This window comes from Falco punctatus, assembly GCF_963210335.1.
Source record: "Falco punctatus genome assembly, chromosome: 20".
Classification (NCBI taxonomy): Eukaryota; Metazoa; Chordata; class Aves; order Falconiformes; family Falconidae; genus Falco; species Falco punctatus.
The window spans coordinates 3,006,798-3,025,070 of NC_137600.1; the positions used below are offsets into that span (position 1 = coordinate 3,006,798).

Sequence of the window (18,273 nt, forward strand, 5' to 3'; positions counted from 1 at the left end):
CCTTTCCAGCACTAGAATATGCTTATAGCATGCTTGGGGCAAATAACGATTCTCCTCTTCAAATGACATTATTTCAATTTTCACTCAATTTATTTGCTCCAGCTGCAGGCAAAGGGCAGAGGGGTACTCTTCCTAATAGTTCCAGAATAGAGGATATGCTGAAGAATCCCCCCTCCAGCAGTGCTGACTGGAAGTAACTCCACTGACTTCCAAAAGGAGACAAAAGGATGGCAGCGACCTTGGTCTCACCTCAGGTACAATATTCGTGACTGAACAATGAATCGGAATAGGTACTTCAAGGCTTTCAGAGCGGCAAAGAGCAATTCGGTCTTGCTGGAGTCATCAGCATTCCCCACGTAACAGTTTAGTACTTTGGTGAGTTTCCTTTGGAAATAAAACAAAAAAGAAAACTATTATAGAAACAGTTAAGTCCAGCTTGTTCCAGAGAGGAACTACAGTCTAATAAAACAGATACCACACAGGGGCTCCTCTTCACAGCCTATTTCCTTCTGAAATCCGGGATGCCAGATTTTCTGAGAATTGACAAAGTGGTTATGAAAAGTCTACAAATTTGTCTACTGATTCCAGCTTCTTGATCTGCTTTGCTTTTTCCCTAAAATGAACTGTTCAGGAAGCTGGAAAACCTATCACTACTGAAATGGCACTGACACCTTCTGCACGCGTTAGCATTCTCATGCGCGGCGCACAAAGTTCTTCTGAAGCAATACATACCGTGTGCTCTGAGAACTGTGGACAGAAGTTGCATAAACTCATTACCAGTATTTGCTAGCTAGTTTGTGCTGAATTAGAAGATCGGGATCTCCTGTGAGTGCTATGGCAGCTAATATTCAGGCAAAATCCTCTTCATTTAGCAACTCACAGCACCCAAAGCGGTGTGCAAGCGATAGCCAAGCATACAACAGCTTTTGCACTTGCTTGCTCTATTTGCCACGCTGCCAGCATCCAGTTCCCTGCTTTGTCAAATGCTGGCATGTGGAGCACACGAAGGACGCTAGGTAATATTACAGTCCACGCAGCATTACGCAGACATCACATTGTCCAGCTAAACCGGAAAGAAAGGCAAGGAAACAAGCTAAAATACAACGCGCTCATTAACCAAAAAGATTTATTTACAGTGAAGAAGTAAGAATGATCATTCTTCCATCGGTTACAGGGAAGAAGGAATGGAAACCTTATGCAAGCAGTGACTGTGTGGCCAGGACAGGGAAGAAGAAAGCAATCCAGGAGATGGGGACTACAGACCTCTGTGGGATTGCGTTTCCTCACAGAACTATCTTTAGGCTGACAGCCATCAAAAGAGGCTGAATACTCAGGACTAGGAATCCAGCATATCAGTAAAGATGAATTTTTAGAGGGGAAAAAGACTTGGGTTTCTGGTTTTGCCCTCCCTATTGGCCTCAGTTTTCATTTTTTAGTTGCCTGTTACCATAAGGGTAATGACCTTTGAGTTGAGGGGTGATAGAACCACCAGCTGGAAAGTCAGGAGATCCAGGCGTTACTCCTGCCTCCTCCACCTTCTCGGGTATCCTTGGGCACGTAAGCCATGACTAGCTACAGCACTCAGATGCCTCACTTTAAGCGCATGAAGTCAACAGGTTGACCGAAAGGACTAAATTTTCACATGTACCTAAATAAATTCTGTGCATCAGCTTTTCCTTCCCCGATATAATAGGATTAATGACTGTCAGCTGAATTTTTTTAACTGCTCTGAGTTCATAAAAACGCTAGAGGGAAACAGAACTACTCCCACTGTCCATACCCACACATCCCAATGTGGAGAAATGCAAATTTCTTCTAAACAAATGACAGTCTATGTGAGACAGTTTCAATACCTAAGTGTAACCACGTAATCTGCATGTTTAAACCCTACCGTGACATTTAGCCCTTTTCTGAAGTCTGTGGCCTCCTCAACCTGCCTGGCTGTAAGCAGACAGTGGAGGTAAACACCAATCTTATCTCTGCTACCATCAATCCCAACGTTGCTCATATTATTTCAGCCAGGTATGGTTTTGATTCTGCTCCCCTTGACCCCATAAAAACACAGGAACACACCCCTAAAATTGAAGCACAGAGAACTACAGGCCAAAAGAGAGTCTGAATCACACAGTCTGACACGGGATTTTCCACGATAGCAGTGTCTTTTCCTCACAGCAAAAATTCTAAGAAAAGAAACTTTTTACAGTGTAAAGAGGGTAATCACAGGGTTTCTTTCCCTCCTGAAAGAGGGAAGAGGGTGGAACACTCTTGTCTGGTCTGTGCTGCCTTTACATCACATCAGCGTAGCTTACCGTGACTGTCAGTGAGGCTGCCTGCGGGTTTGTGGTTACAGTACTTACACATAGGCCAGGGTTGCACTGAAGTGCTTGTAAATGTAAGTTTCAAGCACAGGGTTGAAATGCTGGAACTTGATGTCTCCGATCAAAGAAATAATAAATACCTGCCAAAAATTCAAAAGGAAACAGATGTACAGAGCTGTGCAATCTCTAACTCAAATGTAACTCAGTCTTTACATGTCACTTATTTTGCTGGGTCATAATTTTTGTTTGTTTGTTTGCTTTCCTGATAGCATTAATGCTACAGATCATGATAATCGTATTCTAATAGTGACTAAACACTGCGGGGTGTGGGACTGCATCGTTGTTCAGAGGGAAGGTTACAGCAGCGTTTGGACAAAAACTTAAAGGGAGCTACTTCTCAAAGCAACAACAGTGACAGAGGAAGCAGCATTACTCACAGTCTTTGTGACACTGTCGTAGCGCAGATTAAATAGGCACAGAGCTGCTGAAGGCAGTTTTTCAAAACTAAGAAATCATGCTTTTCAAGCTAGAACTTGAGATTTGGATGATTTATACTCACAGCAAACGCTCAGTTCTGTTACTACAATGACATACATGACAGCCAGGACGCTCACTCCTCCCACCAACGTCAGCTGGACACATCTGACTTCACATTTCTTCCGGAACCATTAAGTACGTGTTTGTCGATCAGCATAAAGCACATGGCTTTGTTCCTGCACTGCACACCAAAGCCAGTGCCTTTCACACACATACCAAGCAGCCTCTCCAAAGATGCAGAAAACTCCTTGGGAAGTCTTTTGCTCAGTCATTGCAACCCTTCTATCAAGGTTCCGGGGAGCAGCCATCCCTACCACCGAAGTACAGGGCTAGGATTTAGGGTGCATGGGTTCTGTTCCCATGTTCCCACCGCCACAAATCCTCCATCACCATGACCCTGAACAAATCGTTTCATTTTGTGCTTCAGATAGATAATACAGCTCTTCTCTTTGTAAGTGGCATTAACGCAAGATGTTATCTGAAGAAATTACTATAAATTATGCAAACATTTGTTACTGTTTTCACTGTGGTTACTAAAAAGCTCACTGCGTATCTCAGTTTTAGCTCCCGAAAATGCTTTAAGAAGTGTTTAAATATGTTTTATTTCTCAGAGCCCATCAGTCATCTAAAGGAAGCACCAGGAACAGACTGAAAATGTGGCTGAAAATCACATATTCTAAATCCTCAAGAGAAGACTCACTCACCAGTGCATCAAACACAAGGAAGTCATAGGTTTCATTTTCTGACATTTCCATCATTATGTTGAAAAGCGCATCAAGGGTGTCTTGCAAAAACTAGAGGGAATAAAAAATAGTAATAGGGTGGGGAAAGATGACTACTTTTGGAATCCTGCACAAGAGCCTACTCTTATGGATCATTTTTCCCCTTCCAGCCTAGCACAGCTGGATGTTCATGAAAGAAACATTTCAAAAGGGATCGTAGTCCTCTATTCAGTCACATGCTTGCCATGATCATCACATTATTCCCCCTCACTATAGCAAGGAGGATCTCTTAGCAGCTCCGAATGGCCCCTCTTTTCTGTTCTACTGCCTATTTTTCTAGCAAGAGACCTACTGAATACACTTACTTCTGCCCATATCATTTAAGCTTGCCCTGGGCCAAATCAGCCACCCACACTGTACTGAGGCATGACGTTTTACATAAAGAAGTTTTCAATGACACAGCATTTACTTCAGTTGTTCAGCAAAACCACGACCCTGTGTAATCCCAAAAGATCCATCCTTGGAACCACAGGGAAGTCTAACCTCCTAAATCCTTCAGCGGACTGTTTTCTATGGCACTTCCCACGGTACTCCAACTACAACCGCTCTGAGCCTCCTCTGCACCCTGCTCCTAGATCCACTATTCAAATCCCTATTCACAAAGGAGGCCCAGAGCCGCCACTGAAAACTAAGCTAGGCTTTGAATGTATCTTCTATTTTGTAAGGATACAGGGGAAAATAAAGTCACCACTCTCTCCCTGATCCTGGTAACATTTAACTTCTGTAATTCTGGTGAATTCCACTAACGAGCACTCTCGGGCAAAGTATAACTTTTGTTCTGTTGCTCAGCAGCTAGAAGGGCTCTCTCAGCTCCTTTTGGGTACAACACAATTACAATGCTTCAAGGTCAACATCAAGCACAGACATTAAGTGTTTGCCTAGCAAATGAGGCTCAAATCTCCACGCATACCTTTACAATCTCTCCTCCTTCCACCTCCATTAGCTTCCTTAGGTTGTGAGCTATGTTCTGGGAGTTAGAACGCCAGTTCAACAAACCCAGCAGGTCAACTAGCAAGGACAGAACAGCAGCAATTAGAAACAGATTACAAGAACACAGCTGATTTAACGAACAACACAGAACAAGTACTAGAGGTTATTTTCAGAATCAGCTTACAAGGAAGAGTCACATTGATGTACGGAATATTGCCCTGAAATGGTTCTTTTGTGTTGGCAAGGAAGCGAAGTTCTGCTATGAATGGAAATCTTACTGTAATTTGATTTGGTAGACAATTTTGCAGGCTTCTCATTCACTCAAAGAGAAGGTATCTCAAACTAGGAATTGTATTAGAGTGCGTGACTTTTCTTACTAATGCTTGTATTTACCTTAAAGCAACCGCTTGGAGACAGTTCTTAGTTAAAAACTGAAGTATCTTGTATGAATGACAGTACACTGCAGAGCTGTTAGTTACAAACTACAGCTGAGGCTTTCAAAGGAGGCTGGCAGGTTTCACACACATCTTCCACGTTAATGACATAGGTACATATCATCTCTGTTCCAAAACTGAATTAATATATGACCTTCACGTGTCAAGATACATGTGAAACTTAACCACCTTGACAAAGAGTGCCACGCTCAGAAACAGAGATTATGTGCAGGAGGGAAGAGAGATGCAAACGTGCTTGGCCTGCACAGCAGACGGGATAACGGAAGTCAGATTCAGTCCTCATGCACACGGATGTATCAGGATGGCATGTAACTGAAGCTAACTGGCCAAGCTCGAATGGTGAGCAGAACAGCTCATGCCCATCCCCCATCAGCTACACAGGTACACCTCAAGGGAGCCACTGCTGCTCTCGTTTTCACATGCCTCTCACCCAAAGTCAGAGTACGTTATACCCAGAGCCTTCCAGAGCTACTGGAAATCTCACATCATTTACCAGCCCGTGCTCTATTCATTCACGTACATACATCATTCTTGTTTTTGACCACTCCGGCAGCATGCAAAGCAGATTTAATGCATAACAGCATCCTGAAGAGTTCACTTCTAATTGCTACATTCTTAACAGGCAGAGGAAAGAAGATAATTAACCTTATAACATTTCTGATCCTGAAAACGCATATACACTTCGACTGACGGGTGCCATTTCTATACACGCAGACAAACCTGTTCAATTTAACATTGGTAGTTTTGATAAAACACTCATGCAATATGGTTTCTAGCAGCTGCATAAACATCTCTGCAGCTTGTACTGCCAACATGATGCCGACAATGCTGCGACCGGGCAGCCACTGGCACGTGAAACAGCAAGATTAAAGCTAAAGCACTATGCCCACGCATGCTGCAATGCCAAAAAAATTGCATTAAGTGCCCTCTTTACTTCAAGTATACAGCACGATACAGCTAGGCTGCTAATGCAAGACCTACCGTTCTGCGTCAGTTTGGTGGAGCAGATCAAAGTGGCAATCTGGAAGCTGTCTTTTGTACTATCCTTAGTGGGTGTGAAGTTGGCTAGATGGTGCAGGTTTTTCCCCGAGGGGGTCTCCTTCTCCTCCACCTCCGTTTTGGTGCAAGGAAGAGTTAAATAGCATTTAGCATCTTCCATTTTCTTGTTATCACCCTGTTGGTTGAACACAGCGAAGACAAGGATTATCTCACACCGAGCACATCTCATCTGACCTCTTGCAGTTCTCATCTGCAGACACACTTCAACACAGTACGGTTCAACAAAGCCTCCTCTGGCTTTACACACCTTTTCATGTCTATATAGCTGTTTATTCACGTTGTCTGTTTGGGCTTCTAATTTTAAGCAACAGAAGCTGCCCATACTGTTAATGAACGAAGCTCTTTTCAGAGTGATTCAAGCCACAGATCCCCCCCAGCACTTTGTAGCTTTTTACTGCAGCGCATGAACTTTTGCCTCTTCCTGTGATTAAAAGCACCAGGACTCTCTCCCCACCACACACTGATCCTCCAAAGCAGGTGTTCACCAGGCTGGTTTGTTGCACACTGTCTAGGCGAATGATGTTAGAGGAAAAATGCTCTATACGGGTACATACAAGGACGTACCAGATTTGTGTCCTCGCAGTCAGAAAACCCACCAGTGAAAGCAGAGCTGAGGGTGATTTATTAATTAAAAAAAAAAAAGAAAATGAAAAAGATTACTGTCCTATGATCCTAGAAAAAAATCATAAAAATCTCTGCTAAGTTGATGTTTACATTGCTAGGCAAAAAGTCAGCCAAGAGAGTTGTTTTGATTAGTTAAACAAAAGTGAAAACTGCAAATGCCCAAGCTACCTTGTAAACAATCAAATTGTGTTTGCCATCTTGCAGCGTTGTTCCATCGGCATTCATCAACTTCACAAAGCCCATACCAAAAGCTCTCTCAGACTTATCCCTAGCTGAAAACAGAAAGAAAAATCTTTATTAGGAGTTGTCTTATTTATGCTCATACTATTCCTAACGCAGCTCTCTAACTACATGCAGCTGCTTCTTTATTTAATAGCATCACACGCCAATGCGATGGAGCTAGCAGACTTTGTGATCCACAGTAGAAAAAGCTCTTTCTTTCCCTCTTCTCTCAAGGCACTTTGCAGGTATCTGCAACTACACATAATAACACCCTCTCTGAAGAAACTTTCACCACCCTGTTTCAGTGGTTAATTGTGCTGCTAGATGGACATACGTAACAGTATAGATATTTAGGTTGGGATTTTGCAAATTAGCTTGTGAGGTATGGATGTGGAAGTATGTCACTGCATATCCCAGGTACCTCAAGAGAATTTTTGTGAGAGCCTTTCAAAAGGCTTAGCCTCACATTATTGATCTTGTTTCAGGGCTCTGAAGTTGTTTAATGGAACTTCTGGTCATAACGTTCTCATTAGCCTTTCATTAACCTAATTAGAAATGCTCCTATAGGAAGACCATTAGAAGCCCACCAGGCCTTGCACTGAATTTTTTGAAGGCCTTGAAATAAATTAAAACCCTCCCCATACCCTAAGAAGCCAAAGCAGCAATAAGCACTGGCAATTGTCTTTCAAGTGGGCTATCGCGTTGCTCTCTATCCAATTTCAGTCTTAGAGCAAAACCAGCACCAAACCTTTTATTTTATTAGGGCTGTAAAAAGTTTGCATTATTCCTCTTGGCTTGCAAGAAAATCCACAGCACTGGAAATAAGTACACATGCAAGCCCTACACCTTTGCTGGATATCCAGAAAAATCTCAAGGAAAGTAGGGAGAATACCATCCTCCTGCAGATCTTCTTTTCTGATACTTACACTCCTGTGATGACCGATGACGGAAAGTGAATCTTAAATGGCAACGACTGACTTCTTCTATTGCAATGGACACCTGCACATGATAACACAATGAAAAATGCAGCACCAGAATCCTCAATCTCTAGTCAATTTACAGGATGTTCTGTTGCTACTGATTTTAAATTAGTTCCATTTATTACACAAAAGGAAGCAAGACTGTAAATTACACACTCCTACCTTTACAGTTTCATACCAGCAAGGTTGCTTGACTTGATAATAAACAACAGACTTATATTCGGAGACACCTTCATAACCGGCACCAGGATGGATAGCTTTCTTTGGACAAAAAGACAAGGGCGGGGGGGGGGGGGGGGGGGGGAAGAAAAGGTAAGGTCTAGAATGACAGCAAGTAGTATATTGGGTCAGAAATTTTCAGAGCATATAACTGTCAGAGTTAGTCAAAAGCTATGTTTCAGACTCAAGGGAACTCAATACATGTCACCTCTTGGAAAGTTGTACAGAATCTTTAAAGATTCGCTCACATCTCTTACTAATTTTTTTTATTTTTTTTTTTTTAAGATCAGTAACTGTTCAAATTTGGTCACTGAAATCACCTGTATTATCTCTTGTTCATTATCCCACAGTTGATGAGTAAAATCCTATGGACTGAAGCCACCATCTAGCAAACCCAGCAGCCCTGTGACCTCCTGCAAAGGCCATCATACCTCTTGGAGGTTTCCATCTTCATCATGTACAGACATGGTGACTTCCACATTCTTGGGAGTCTTCTTCTTCCCTTTGTCAAACTCCCCTTGTATCAGGGTGACATAGATATCATTTCGAACATCACCTAAAAGTCATAGTGCTTAATGAATTTTTTTCCTCATGCAGTTAGTTTTACAGGTTAACATTTAACATCCACGGGTACCATGTTATCCATATCTTCTTTAGCTTTTACCAATACCAGTTAATGAATGATACCCAACATCACACCATTTCATCTAGATCTCAAATTATACAGAATCTTTTAAAACGTACCATTCTCCTTTTTATAAATCTCTGTCTTTATGTAACTATTTTTTTAATGTAATGAGCTCTATAGGGCTAAATCTACTTTGAAGGATTAAAAAGCAGCGTCAAACCTATATACAACGAAAATGTCTCTTTGACTAAACAGAAATCTTCTTCCAAAAAGCAGACAAACTATCATTATTCAGTATAAGAAAGGATGCTTAGAAGTTTTTACTTTTTAACAAAAAATAAAAGATTGGCTGTAAATTTCAAGAAAAATGAAAACAAGTTTTCAGACAGGTTACAAAAACCTGTTCATAGCATATATTCTAGAATTCCAACTGGCCCTTTCACTCCGTGGAAGTGTAGAGGCATACGGGACCTACCTGGAAGGATTATCTCAGGGAATCCCATTTTGCGAGCCACAGCAGTTGATCTATCTACAAGGTGGGAAAAATCCTTTTGAACCTGTGCTAGATCGCCAGGAAGCAGTTTCAGAGAGACCCAAAGACCTAAGAAAAGAAAGGTAACACTTGTTTACTAAAAAAAAGTACAAAACTATGAAATTTAATCCCACGCTTAACGCAAAACTGTTTCTTCATGTGATCTCCATGCAAGAATGCCTGAAATATCCCAAGCTGGTTCTCACTTGCCCGGTCCTCTATCCTCCTAACACTGAATAAGACCTTACTGGGAAGTAGATTCTCTGAAGTAAAATACAAACATTCTGAGGCTGATCTGCTCATGCATGTGCATAAAGGCCAGACACTCACGCAAGAGCAGAAGAATCCTGAATAATGCAGTTCAAACCCAAAGCCATTTAGAATGTGCAATCAGCCATGTTCACTTAAAAATATTTTATGTCCATAGACACACTTTTCTCTTAAAAAAGTTACATTACTAGCAAATAAGTCATCAGCTCGAGAAGCTCTTTTCACACAAGGAAGAACAGCTCCTGGTTTTATCTCTTCTTTAGCTCCCAGTGTGCTCGGGTGACAACCTTTACAAATACAGTGCATTTGGCTCATGAAGGTAGCAAACTCCACCAAGCCTTGATCTCTGGACTTTCACAAGACATTTACTTTCTTTTGTAAGCAAGGGGAACCCTTCCCCACACAAGTTTGAGACATTAGCTTCGCCCAGCTGCTGTACCTTGCCCTTTATGATTCACTTCCTTCGCGGCGATGACTTTGTTGAAGACAGAAGTGAGGGGCTCATTTTCTCCGATCACATGGGAAGTTATCAGTGGGGACATGATTAGCTGTCGCTGTCTGATGTACGTTTCCATGGCAATCCTGAAAAGAACAACAATCAAACCAGGAAGCAGACAGACTAACATCAAACAAACACGTTCTCTGCAAGAAGGCTGGCCAACAACAGCTGACTTCTCCAAAGAAATGTTGTTTTTTTTTTTAAAAGGATTGCATGGGAATTTTTGGTTCTTTCCTCTTCACCTGCACAAACCCAATTGAAATACATTTAAACTCTCAAGCTAGGAAACACATCATAGTGCTAGCTCAGGTTTAGGGTAAGTTAAAGTTAATGCTGACCTAAAGACTCCACAGCTACATGAAGTAACAGCCTTCAGGAGACCACAAACGCAGCCAGCTCTGCCTGGTTCTTGTTGCCCATGCACGGGCTGCCTGCCCTGCAGACCTGGGAGAGCAAGTCCAGCTCCGGGCCACCACGCAGGAACAGCCCAGCACACCCAGCCTTGCAATCCATCAGATGAGCTGAGCCCTGTCTTCAGGCGTGCCTCAGAGCTGTCCCTAAGAGACTATGTAGATTAGCTAGTGATTAATTAACATAACGAATGACTGCTGTGAGATCACACAAGCGATGAACCCATCCCTAGTCACAAACATGTCTATTGAGCTTTGGAGCTTGAACCCAACTTTGTTCCTGTTACCCACACCCATCAATAATGAGCCAAGGCATACACAAAACGATGTCTCTGCAGGCTCCCCATCCTTAAGGAGGTATCCAGATTTGGATCTGAAGTCAGCCTCATTAGAACAGGAGAAAAATGGGGGAAAAAAAAATTCAAGGTAAAAGACTAACATTAGTCTGCAACGGAGAAGACAGACCTAGCTTGACAGGGCAGGGAAAAAAAAAAACCAACCAACAACCAAAACCACAAACCCCCACACAATCTCCCCTGAAAATACCTTGTAATAACATACGGCTACACCAAATGGATCGCAATATTTAGGACTGTAACCACATGGCTGAATCTACCCGGAGAAGCTTCATTTTAGTTACTGTAATATGCCAAGACAGTGAGCAACCAGAGCGCAGGCAGAACACACCAGTCTAACTACCAATACAGAAATGCAAAACACACTGGGATTTGAATTTCTTTCCTAGGAAGAAGGAGAAATCCCTTTCCCATTGTCCTCTGGCTCACCCTTACAAGACAGCCTGGAAAGTTAAGGGGCCGACAGTACAGAGGGTACCGCACAACTGCGACAAGGACTCGTGTTCGCTGTGCTCAGGACTTCCTCACAATCTTGCCTCTTCAAGCCCCTAATAGTTCTGAAAGTCACATCCCCCAGACCCCGTGACATTATTTTGCACTGTGCTGGTTTCTCTCACCTCAGATGATACGGGCACCTAGCAATTTCAGCTGCATTGCCAAAATTCCCTAGGCAATTTAGCCTATCATACAGACATGTAAACGCAGGGGAACAAAGGCTTCAGAGGGCTGACAAAAATCTTTTCCTTCAAAGAGCTGACTGCTGCCATAAGCTAATCTATTTGTAGAGACCTTGGTACATTGCCAGGCTCCCATACAAATTTGTCCTTTGGAGAAGGACAACTGCTTTAAATAAGCCAGATATGTGATGAGGTCCAGCACTCTGAGGTCCAGTACTTACTGCTGAAATGGAATAAAATGTTGCTTTTCCTCATCGTCCACCTTTCCATGTATGATATCAGTTATGTCCATCACTGCAATGACACAAGTTCATCACACGGTTTTGCCAAGCTGCTAAAGAATACAGAGAGAGCTCTCCCCTACCAGAATGGAAACAATTGCTTATTTTGGGCCAATGCCACTCATGACAGCAACAGTGAGCACCACTCAACTTTTTAAAAAGCACCTTTTCACTGATGTGTGAAAGTCAGCCTATGGTGGTGAATGCAAATATACTCACTGATAAAGCCCAGGTGAGACTCAGGCATTTCAAGGCAAAGAAATTACACTCAGAGTTCCAAGGCTGATGTATTTTGAAATTGTTTTCCACCACAAATTTCAAGCAAGTCTCTTTAATAAGGGATCACAGAAACTGAACAGGAATGGCATGTCTCATTCACCAAGGCTTGTTTAAAAACTCCAGCTTTATCCCATTAGCTCCAAGAAGCAAATCCCTCTTTGATTAAGATCTGAAAAGTCTACTGCACTGATGGCAGCACGTTATCTTTTTAGGGGGGGACAAAACAGTAAGTGAACTGTACCAGTATTTCATCTTCATATACAACTTGCACTAAAAGGCCTCGAAGGGCACTATATACAGCTCAGCATCAACATCTCCATTTTGAAGCCAGAGATGCTGATGCTAAGAGGTTAGTAGGTTTTGCTGACACACAGCTTGTATTTCCCAATTCCTACTCCACTGTCCCAGCCACCAGGCTGTGCCATTTTCTGCCTTAAATTTGTCATACCTGCCACACCAAAGGGCCTCCGGAGTCCACAGGTATGTTTCTTCCCATCTTTCAGCTCCATATGCCCCACTCTCACAATCTGACATACCAAGCTGATTCTTGGTCTGATCAAGTCAGAACTGCTTAAATCCTACAAATTATTTAAAATAAAGTTATATCAATCTGCTTTATAAATAGAAAAGAAGACAACAGAGACAGTTAAATTGTACACATGTATAAAATGAAATCTATAGTTCTCAAAAAAAAAAGTAAAACCTGTTCCCTTTGAGCCCCAGGGGACAAAAAAAACCCAAACCCAACAAAACTACAAAAACACCATCAATTTCTAAATATCCCATTACTCTTTGATAACACACCCCCAGCAACAATACTGGAAGAAGAGTAAATGATGTTAATTGCCAAAGTACTACATCCTGATGACTTGGCAGTTTGCACCACCTTTGCTACTTGTCGAAAATTATTTCATTCATTTGCAAATTTTCCATTAACATCTTGTTGCAAATAAACTCCAACACAGAAAAGGATCGGCAAAGCAACGAACTGAAAACCAAACAAGAATTATCTCCAGCCCAGATTTTCAGTACAGTTAGGCTCCAACAGAGAAGCGCTTAATAGGATTTTCAGAAATGCACAAGTGAGCAACACTCACTGACAGTACTACTGCAAAATAATACACCTTTACTGCTGCTTTGGAGTGACATACAAAAAGCCCCAACCTTTTCAGCAGCACTCCTCTGAGGCTGCCTACATTATCTTAAGTGTCCACAAAAACACTTCAAAAGGCCACGTGTGACCTCTCCCTGCTGCATGGGGAGACGGGAGAGAACCCAGAACTCAGAGGTCTGCAGCATGGGGACGAAATTTCCAGGATGTAAATACAGTAACTTACGGTAAACACTGCTTGGAGGTTATTTAGTTTCTCAATTTCTTTAGGCATCCCATTACTGCCCCAACGAACCAGGTAATTTTCACTGCAAATAAATAAATAAACAAACATACCAATGCCTGACATTCCCATTACCTGGCAACAGCTCAAAGGCATTTTGATCTTTTAGGAATATTTGAAGAATTCTGCCAAAATTTTCTATCCCAAAGTGATTCTAAAGTGACTCATTTCAGTAAAGGCAGAAGGCAGGCATGATGTGAATGAGTACTCTCAGTTACTTCCCTGTATAACTGATGTCCACACCTGATAACTTCGACGATGGAGACAGAGTGTGCCTGACACATACATACTTCCTTGATAAAGTTCTTCATATCTTCCCCTCCTGGTACAAGACGTCCAACTCTTAGATGTGAACTTGCACTGACTTGACAGCAAACGTCATGCATACACATTTTTTAACAGGAAGCAATTAATCAAATGCATCAAGTCTAGTGACAACAGTAGGGAAAATTAAAAACATAAAAAGACAATCTGGGATTTTGACTAACATCACAGAAATTCTTCACCTTTAAGAAGGTGAGTACATGGTCTCAGAACCTTGACTTCCTATCTCATCTGAAATTCAGTGGCCCCCTTCCGAATCACCACTGAGATAGCAACCAACAGCACTGAAAAACTGATCTGCTCCATCTTCCTTTCTAACTTCTATTGGCTTCTGAAGAATGACCACCGTGATGACCAAGTTGCTTATGTACCTACAAAAACCCCTCTACCTGATGAATTTGGAGAGATCAGGATCATAGAGGCTCATTAACAGTTCTGCATCTTCTCCAATATTGCAGACAAAATTCTTGAAGTTTACATACAGGCTATATGTATGTGTTGTGTTGAATACTGGCTGCCCTCGGAGGTCCAAATTCTGTTGCAGGGACTGCAAAAAAGGAAAGTACTTCCATTAAAAACAAACGCAGAAGAACTTAGTTCTCCTGCCAAAGCAGCAAAATATCCTTAAGAGGAATGTAAAAACACAGTGGGTACTAGCTACTTGAAGAGGACAAAGCCAACAAGAGGTACCTTCTCTTCCTGGATCCTTTCATCAATCCTTTTGGATGCAGTTTCATGGGACTTGAAGAGAGAGATTGTACTGGTTTCATCTGGGTCCAAGATATTCCCATTGTCATCTCGTACAACCAGGTCCAAACCTAGGATCCTGAACAGCATGCAAGTCAGAAGAGAAAAGAAACGACACAATACGTAAGAGGCAAAGTGACCAAAGGAGCACAAACACAGATCAAACTGTGGACTGCACAAGGCAGCCAATGCACACCAACTCCACTTTTTGTAATAATCACATTGCTGGTTTTCCTGCCCTGAAATACTATCCACCCAGTTTTCCTGCTGAAAGGAAAAACAATTAGTCAGGTAACTTAATTCTAAGATGACATCTCCTTTGTTCTTGCTTAAAGGTTGTTTTTTACAAAATGGTATGTATATCTATCAAGCTCACAGATTACGGCTGATTATTATTCTTTGCCTTAAGCTTTCTTCTTAATTGACTTACCTGACCTGAATAAAGTCTGACAGGCAGATAAATGAGTTCTGGAGACTATCCCTGTTCTGTATAAACCAATGAAAGGTGGAGCTTTGGTGGCCCATAGAATTGTATTACTCAGTCGCTGATCAAGCAGTTTATTTTCGTCACCGGCATCCAAATCCTGGCTCCAGCTAGCCAGGCACAAATCGTGCTCCATGGGAAATGCCATCATGTGTCAGCATTTATGCAGAATTAAGACAGGTAAGATTTCCTGCCAAGTCAAAGAGATTGCTGGCATATGAAGAACCAACTGCTACATGCCCACCTGCCAGGCTAGTCACATTGTGATGTGGACTGGAAGCTGTAATTATCCCTTTTCCAAGGAAAAATGTAAGCCTGATTCAGTCTTCCCCTTTTGCACGGCCATTTACACCATTTTGCACCCATAGCCATCCAGAGCCTTTACTGGGATTTAGGATTCTCCCTGGACCTCAAGACATAGTTTGGAGCTTACCTGTTGCCATAGTCAATCTTAGCAGTGACTTTCTTCTTGAGCTCGGCTAGCTCGTCTTTGGGAAGGGTCCCAGACAGGATCTGTGACCGCCACTCTATCAAGCTGTAAGTCATTTGTTGGACATGCCGAAACTGTGTTGTCTTGTTATCCTACAGGAAAAAAGGGACAATTTGAACCTAGTGATAGCCTGGAAACAGTGAGCTCGGTAAGCCTTCTGAGATGTACTCAATTGTATCTATCACACAAGTTGCATTTAACTAAAAATATCTGAATAACTGGCACTACATGACTCTGCAAGATTAGACCCGTGGAACAAATTCTCCAGTACTTTGTACTGCCAAGGTTTAAGTGTCTCAAGATGCAAGCTCTTCACCTTTTCCTTAGGGCATTATTTCAGAGAAACATCACAGACAAAAAATAGATTTCTGGTGTTTTCCACCACTTCAAAACAGCTATGATGGATGCTTTTTCTATACAAGACAGAGAGATGATGTTAAATGACCGCAACTGTGTTCTAGAAGATTGAGACAGGAACGGCAACTTAATGGCAACTTAACAAAAATAATAATGACAGATGACCAGCACTGAGGCCCGCCGAGGCGTTTTCTTACGTCTGTTCCTCCTACAGCTTTCAACAGCCCAAAGAACTCTTCAGCTTCGTTGTTATGTGTCAAACAGGCCTCGTCACCAGAATACAACACCAACAACACGAACATAATTAATTGGAATCCCTGTCCTCACCGCTGCTTACCGTGTTAGCAACTAGGTTGCAAAGCCAGCACACTGAGCACATTGAATGCACCGACCCGGTCTCACGGCTGCCTGCTCTCTTATCCCGTCCCGTCACACGTTCAACATCCGTTACGTTAAAAGAAGGAATAGAAACAAAATGCAGCGGGAGCTGGGGTACACTGCTTCCCTGCCAGCATGCACATTATATTTCAAGGTTCATATTCTACCCCCTGGTAACACACATGGATTGCCATGTCCATGTGTGATCTCCAGACAGGAGTTCCACGGAAATCAAAGTAGCTCTGTGGAAACACAACAATCTCTCCAGCTGGTGCCTATCAGCAAATAAAGCTAAAGATTATATGCTCTTCCACGCACTCGTTTGTGTTTACATTTGTACAGAACTCCATGCAACGCAGTCTTGACCCATCCCAGGCTTTTAAGCACTAGCCCAGCAGTAGCTGCTCAGAACCTACCATGCCAGAGGTGGTCCAAAAATGCAATTAAAAGGTCACATAATTGGATTCCCAGGCACTCTCCCCAACCTCCCCAGCTACCTGCTCATGTTTGCTGCAGCCACACCATGTTGATCTTTTGCTACAAATGTAGCATCTGTAATTACACAGCACTGACTGAACAGGATATCAAAACCTGCTTTGTAAAGAGCTGCCTCCTGCCATTTCTACTGTTACCATCTTTAATTAATGAAAATATTTCCCATGCTATTTACTGGTTCCACCCTAACATACCCATACACCTTTCCTATAGTTCCAGGCTCAAAGGCTGATGCTTTAATTAAAACAAGGATAGTTATGTGGTAACCTACCATATTTGTAGCAATACATCCTTAGATAAGTAATTAACTCTTTAAAAATTATCAGCTAAACTGTTTATCCCATTCAAAAGGGAACCCAGGCCTCAACCTCTCTTTACCACCACATCATGAGCCAGTTACTGGGATGACTCTGACTTGCACTGAGTGCCAAGTGCAGCTCGTTTTCAGAGGGAAGTGCCACACATTAAAGGACATTAAGCTTTAATCTACTGGGACAACGTTTATGATTATGTAGCTCCCAAAATGACTGTCAAGAGGTTTTTGACTACGTCTCACCCAACAGCTTGCGGGAACCGGCCAGTGGCGTGCTGCTGGTACATTCAGGCAGCAGCTGACTAGTGTCACTTCTCCGTATCAAACCTGTTAACGTTTAACTACGAACCCCAGCTGCTCCCACACAGCAGAAAGAGACACTCGTTCCAATTATTTCCCCATTCTGGTCTCTGCAAAGAGTATGAATGATAAAAACTACTTGTAATTTGTCCCCGAGAACATAAATCTGAATGGAGTTATAAACAGCCATCTTCCTTTTGATTTAGGGAAATGCAAAGGGGCTGATGGAGGCTAGATGAGTCTTTTAGTTCCTATAGGGAAGACATCAGAGACATATTTTGTAAACAACGGGAAAAAGTGCATTCTTGATTTGTGTAAAAATAATCAGAATGAGAAGACAACTTGGGTTTGCTTTCAGGGAAATACAAAGCAGATCCCAATTTGACAGTTAGCTAAAATCTCTATAGCTCTTTACACTAGCTAACTCCTATTAACTAAATGACGTTAAAAACTCTCACCCATTTTGATATTTATTTTGCAGTGGAGATATACCCATTGGTGAAATGCTTGCTGAAAAACACAGAAATTAAAGAAGTGAAATGCTGCCAAAGAAAGAAATGCCCCATGTTCCCTTTCTCTCCTCTAATACGTCCTTCCTCCTTTAGCTTTCTTTTTTTTTTTTCTTCTTCTTTTTATACATACTGCAGGGGAAAATAAAATAAACTCAAATCCATTTCAAACCACAACATTTTCCACGACTATTTTAAGACTTTATTGGTTAAGCATAAGAACATGAAAGATTTCTGCTCTTAAAGAAAATAGATTCTGAGGCTAGGATCCCAAAGTTATTCTAAAAAAAAAAAAAAAAAAAAAAAAGCCAGGAACAAAACTCTTTTCACACAGTAATACCGTCATATACAGCTTCTCATTAAATTAAGAGGGTGGAACAAATTCTTGTGGTTTTGTGGCGCGCAAACAAAACGTACTTGTGGC

General features: G+C 42.0%; 1 protein-coding gene across 1 annotated transcript in view; it reads right to left on the reverse strand.

Annotated features, from left to right (window-relative positions):
- The window catches only part of DOCK5 (dedicator of cytokinesis 5), a 101,724-nt gene that overhangs the window by 39,854 nt on the left and 43,597 nt on the right, over positions 1-18,273 (reverse strand). Inside the window, exons 6-22 of the mRNA XM_080370323.1 lie at positions 15,441-15,589; positions 14,467-14,602; positions 14,166-14,323; positions 13,396-13,477; positions 12,507-12,636; positions 11,720-11,792; positions 9,996-10,138; positions 9,230-9,355; positions 8,558-8,682; positions 8,070-8,168; positions 7,854-7,926; positions 6,874-6,977; positions 6,004-6,196; positions 4,548-4,645; positions 3,560-3,649; positions 2,358-2,458; positions 250-384 (exon numbers count right to left, since the gene is read on the reverse strand). Coding sequence (XP_080226449.1) covers positions 250-384; positions 2,358-2,458; positions 3,560-3,649; positions 4,548-4,645; positions 6,004-6,196; positions 6,874-6,977; positions 7,854-7,926; positions 8,070-8,168; positions 8,558-8,682; positions 9,230-9,355; positions 9,996-10,138; positions 11,720-11,792; positions 12,507-12,636; positions 13,396-13,477; positions 14,166-14,323; positions 14,467-14,602; positions 15,441-15,589 — 2,015 coding nt within the window. The remainder of the gene's footprint in view (positions 1-249; positions 385-2,357; positions 2,459-3,559; positions 3,650-4,547; positions 4,646-6,003; positions 6,197-6,873; positions 6,978-7,853; positions 7,927-8,069; positions 8,169-8,557; positions 8,683-9,229; positions 9,356-9,995; positions 10,139-11,719; positions 11,793-12,506; positions 12,637-13,395; positions 13,478-14,165; positions 14,324-14,466; positions 14,603-15,440; positions 15,590-18,273) is intronic.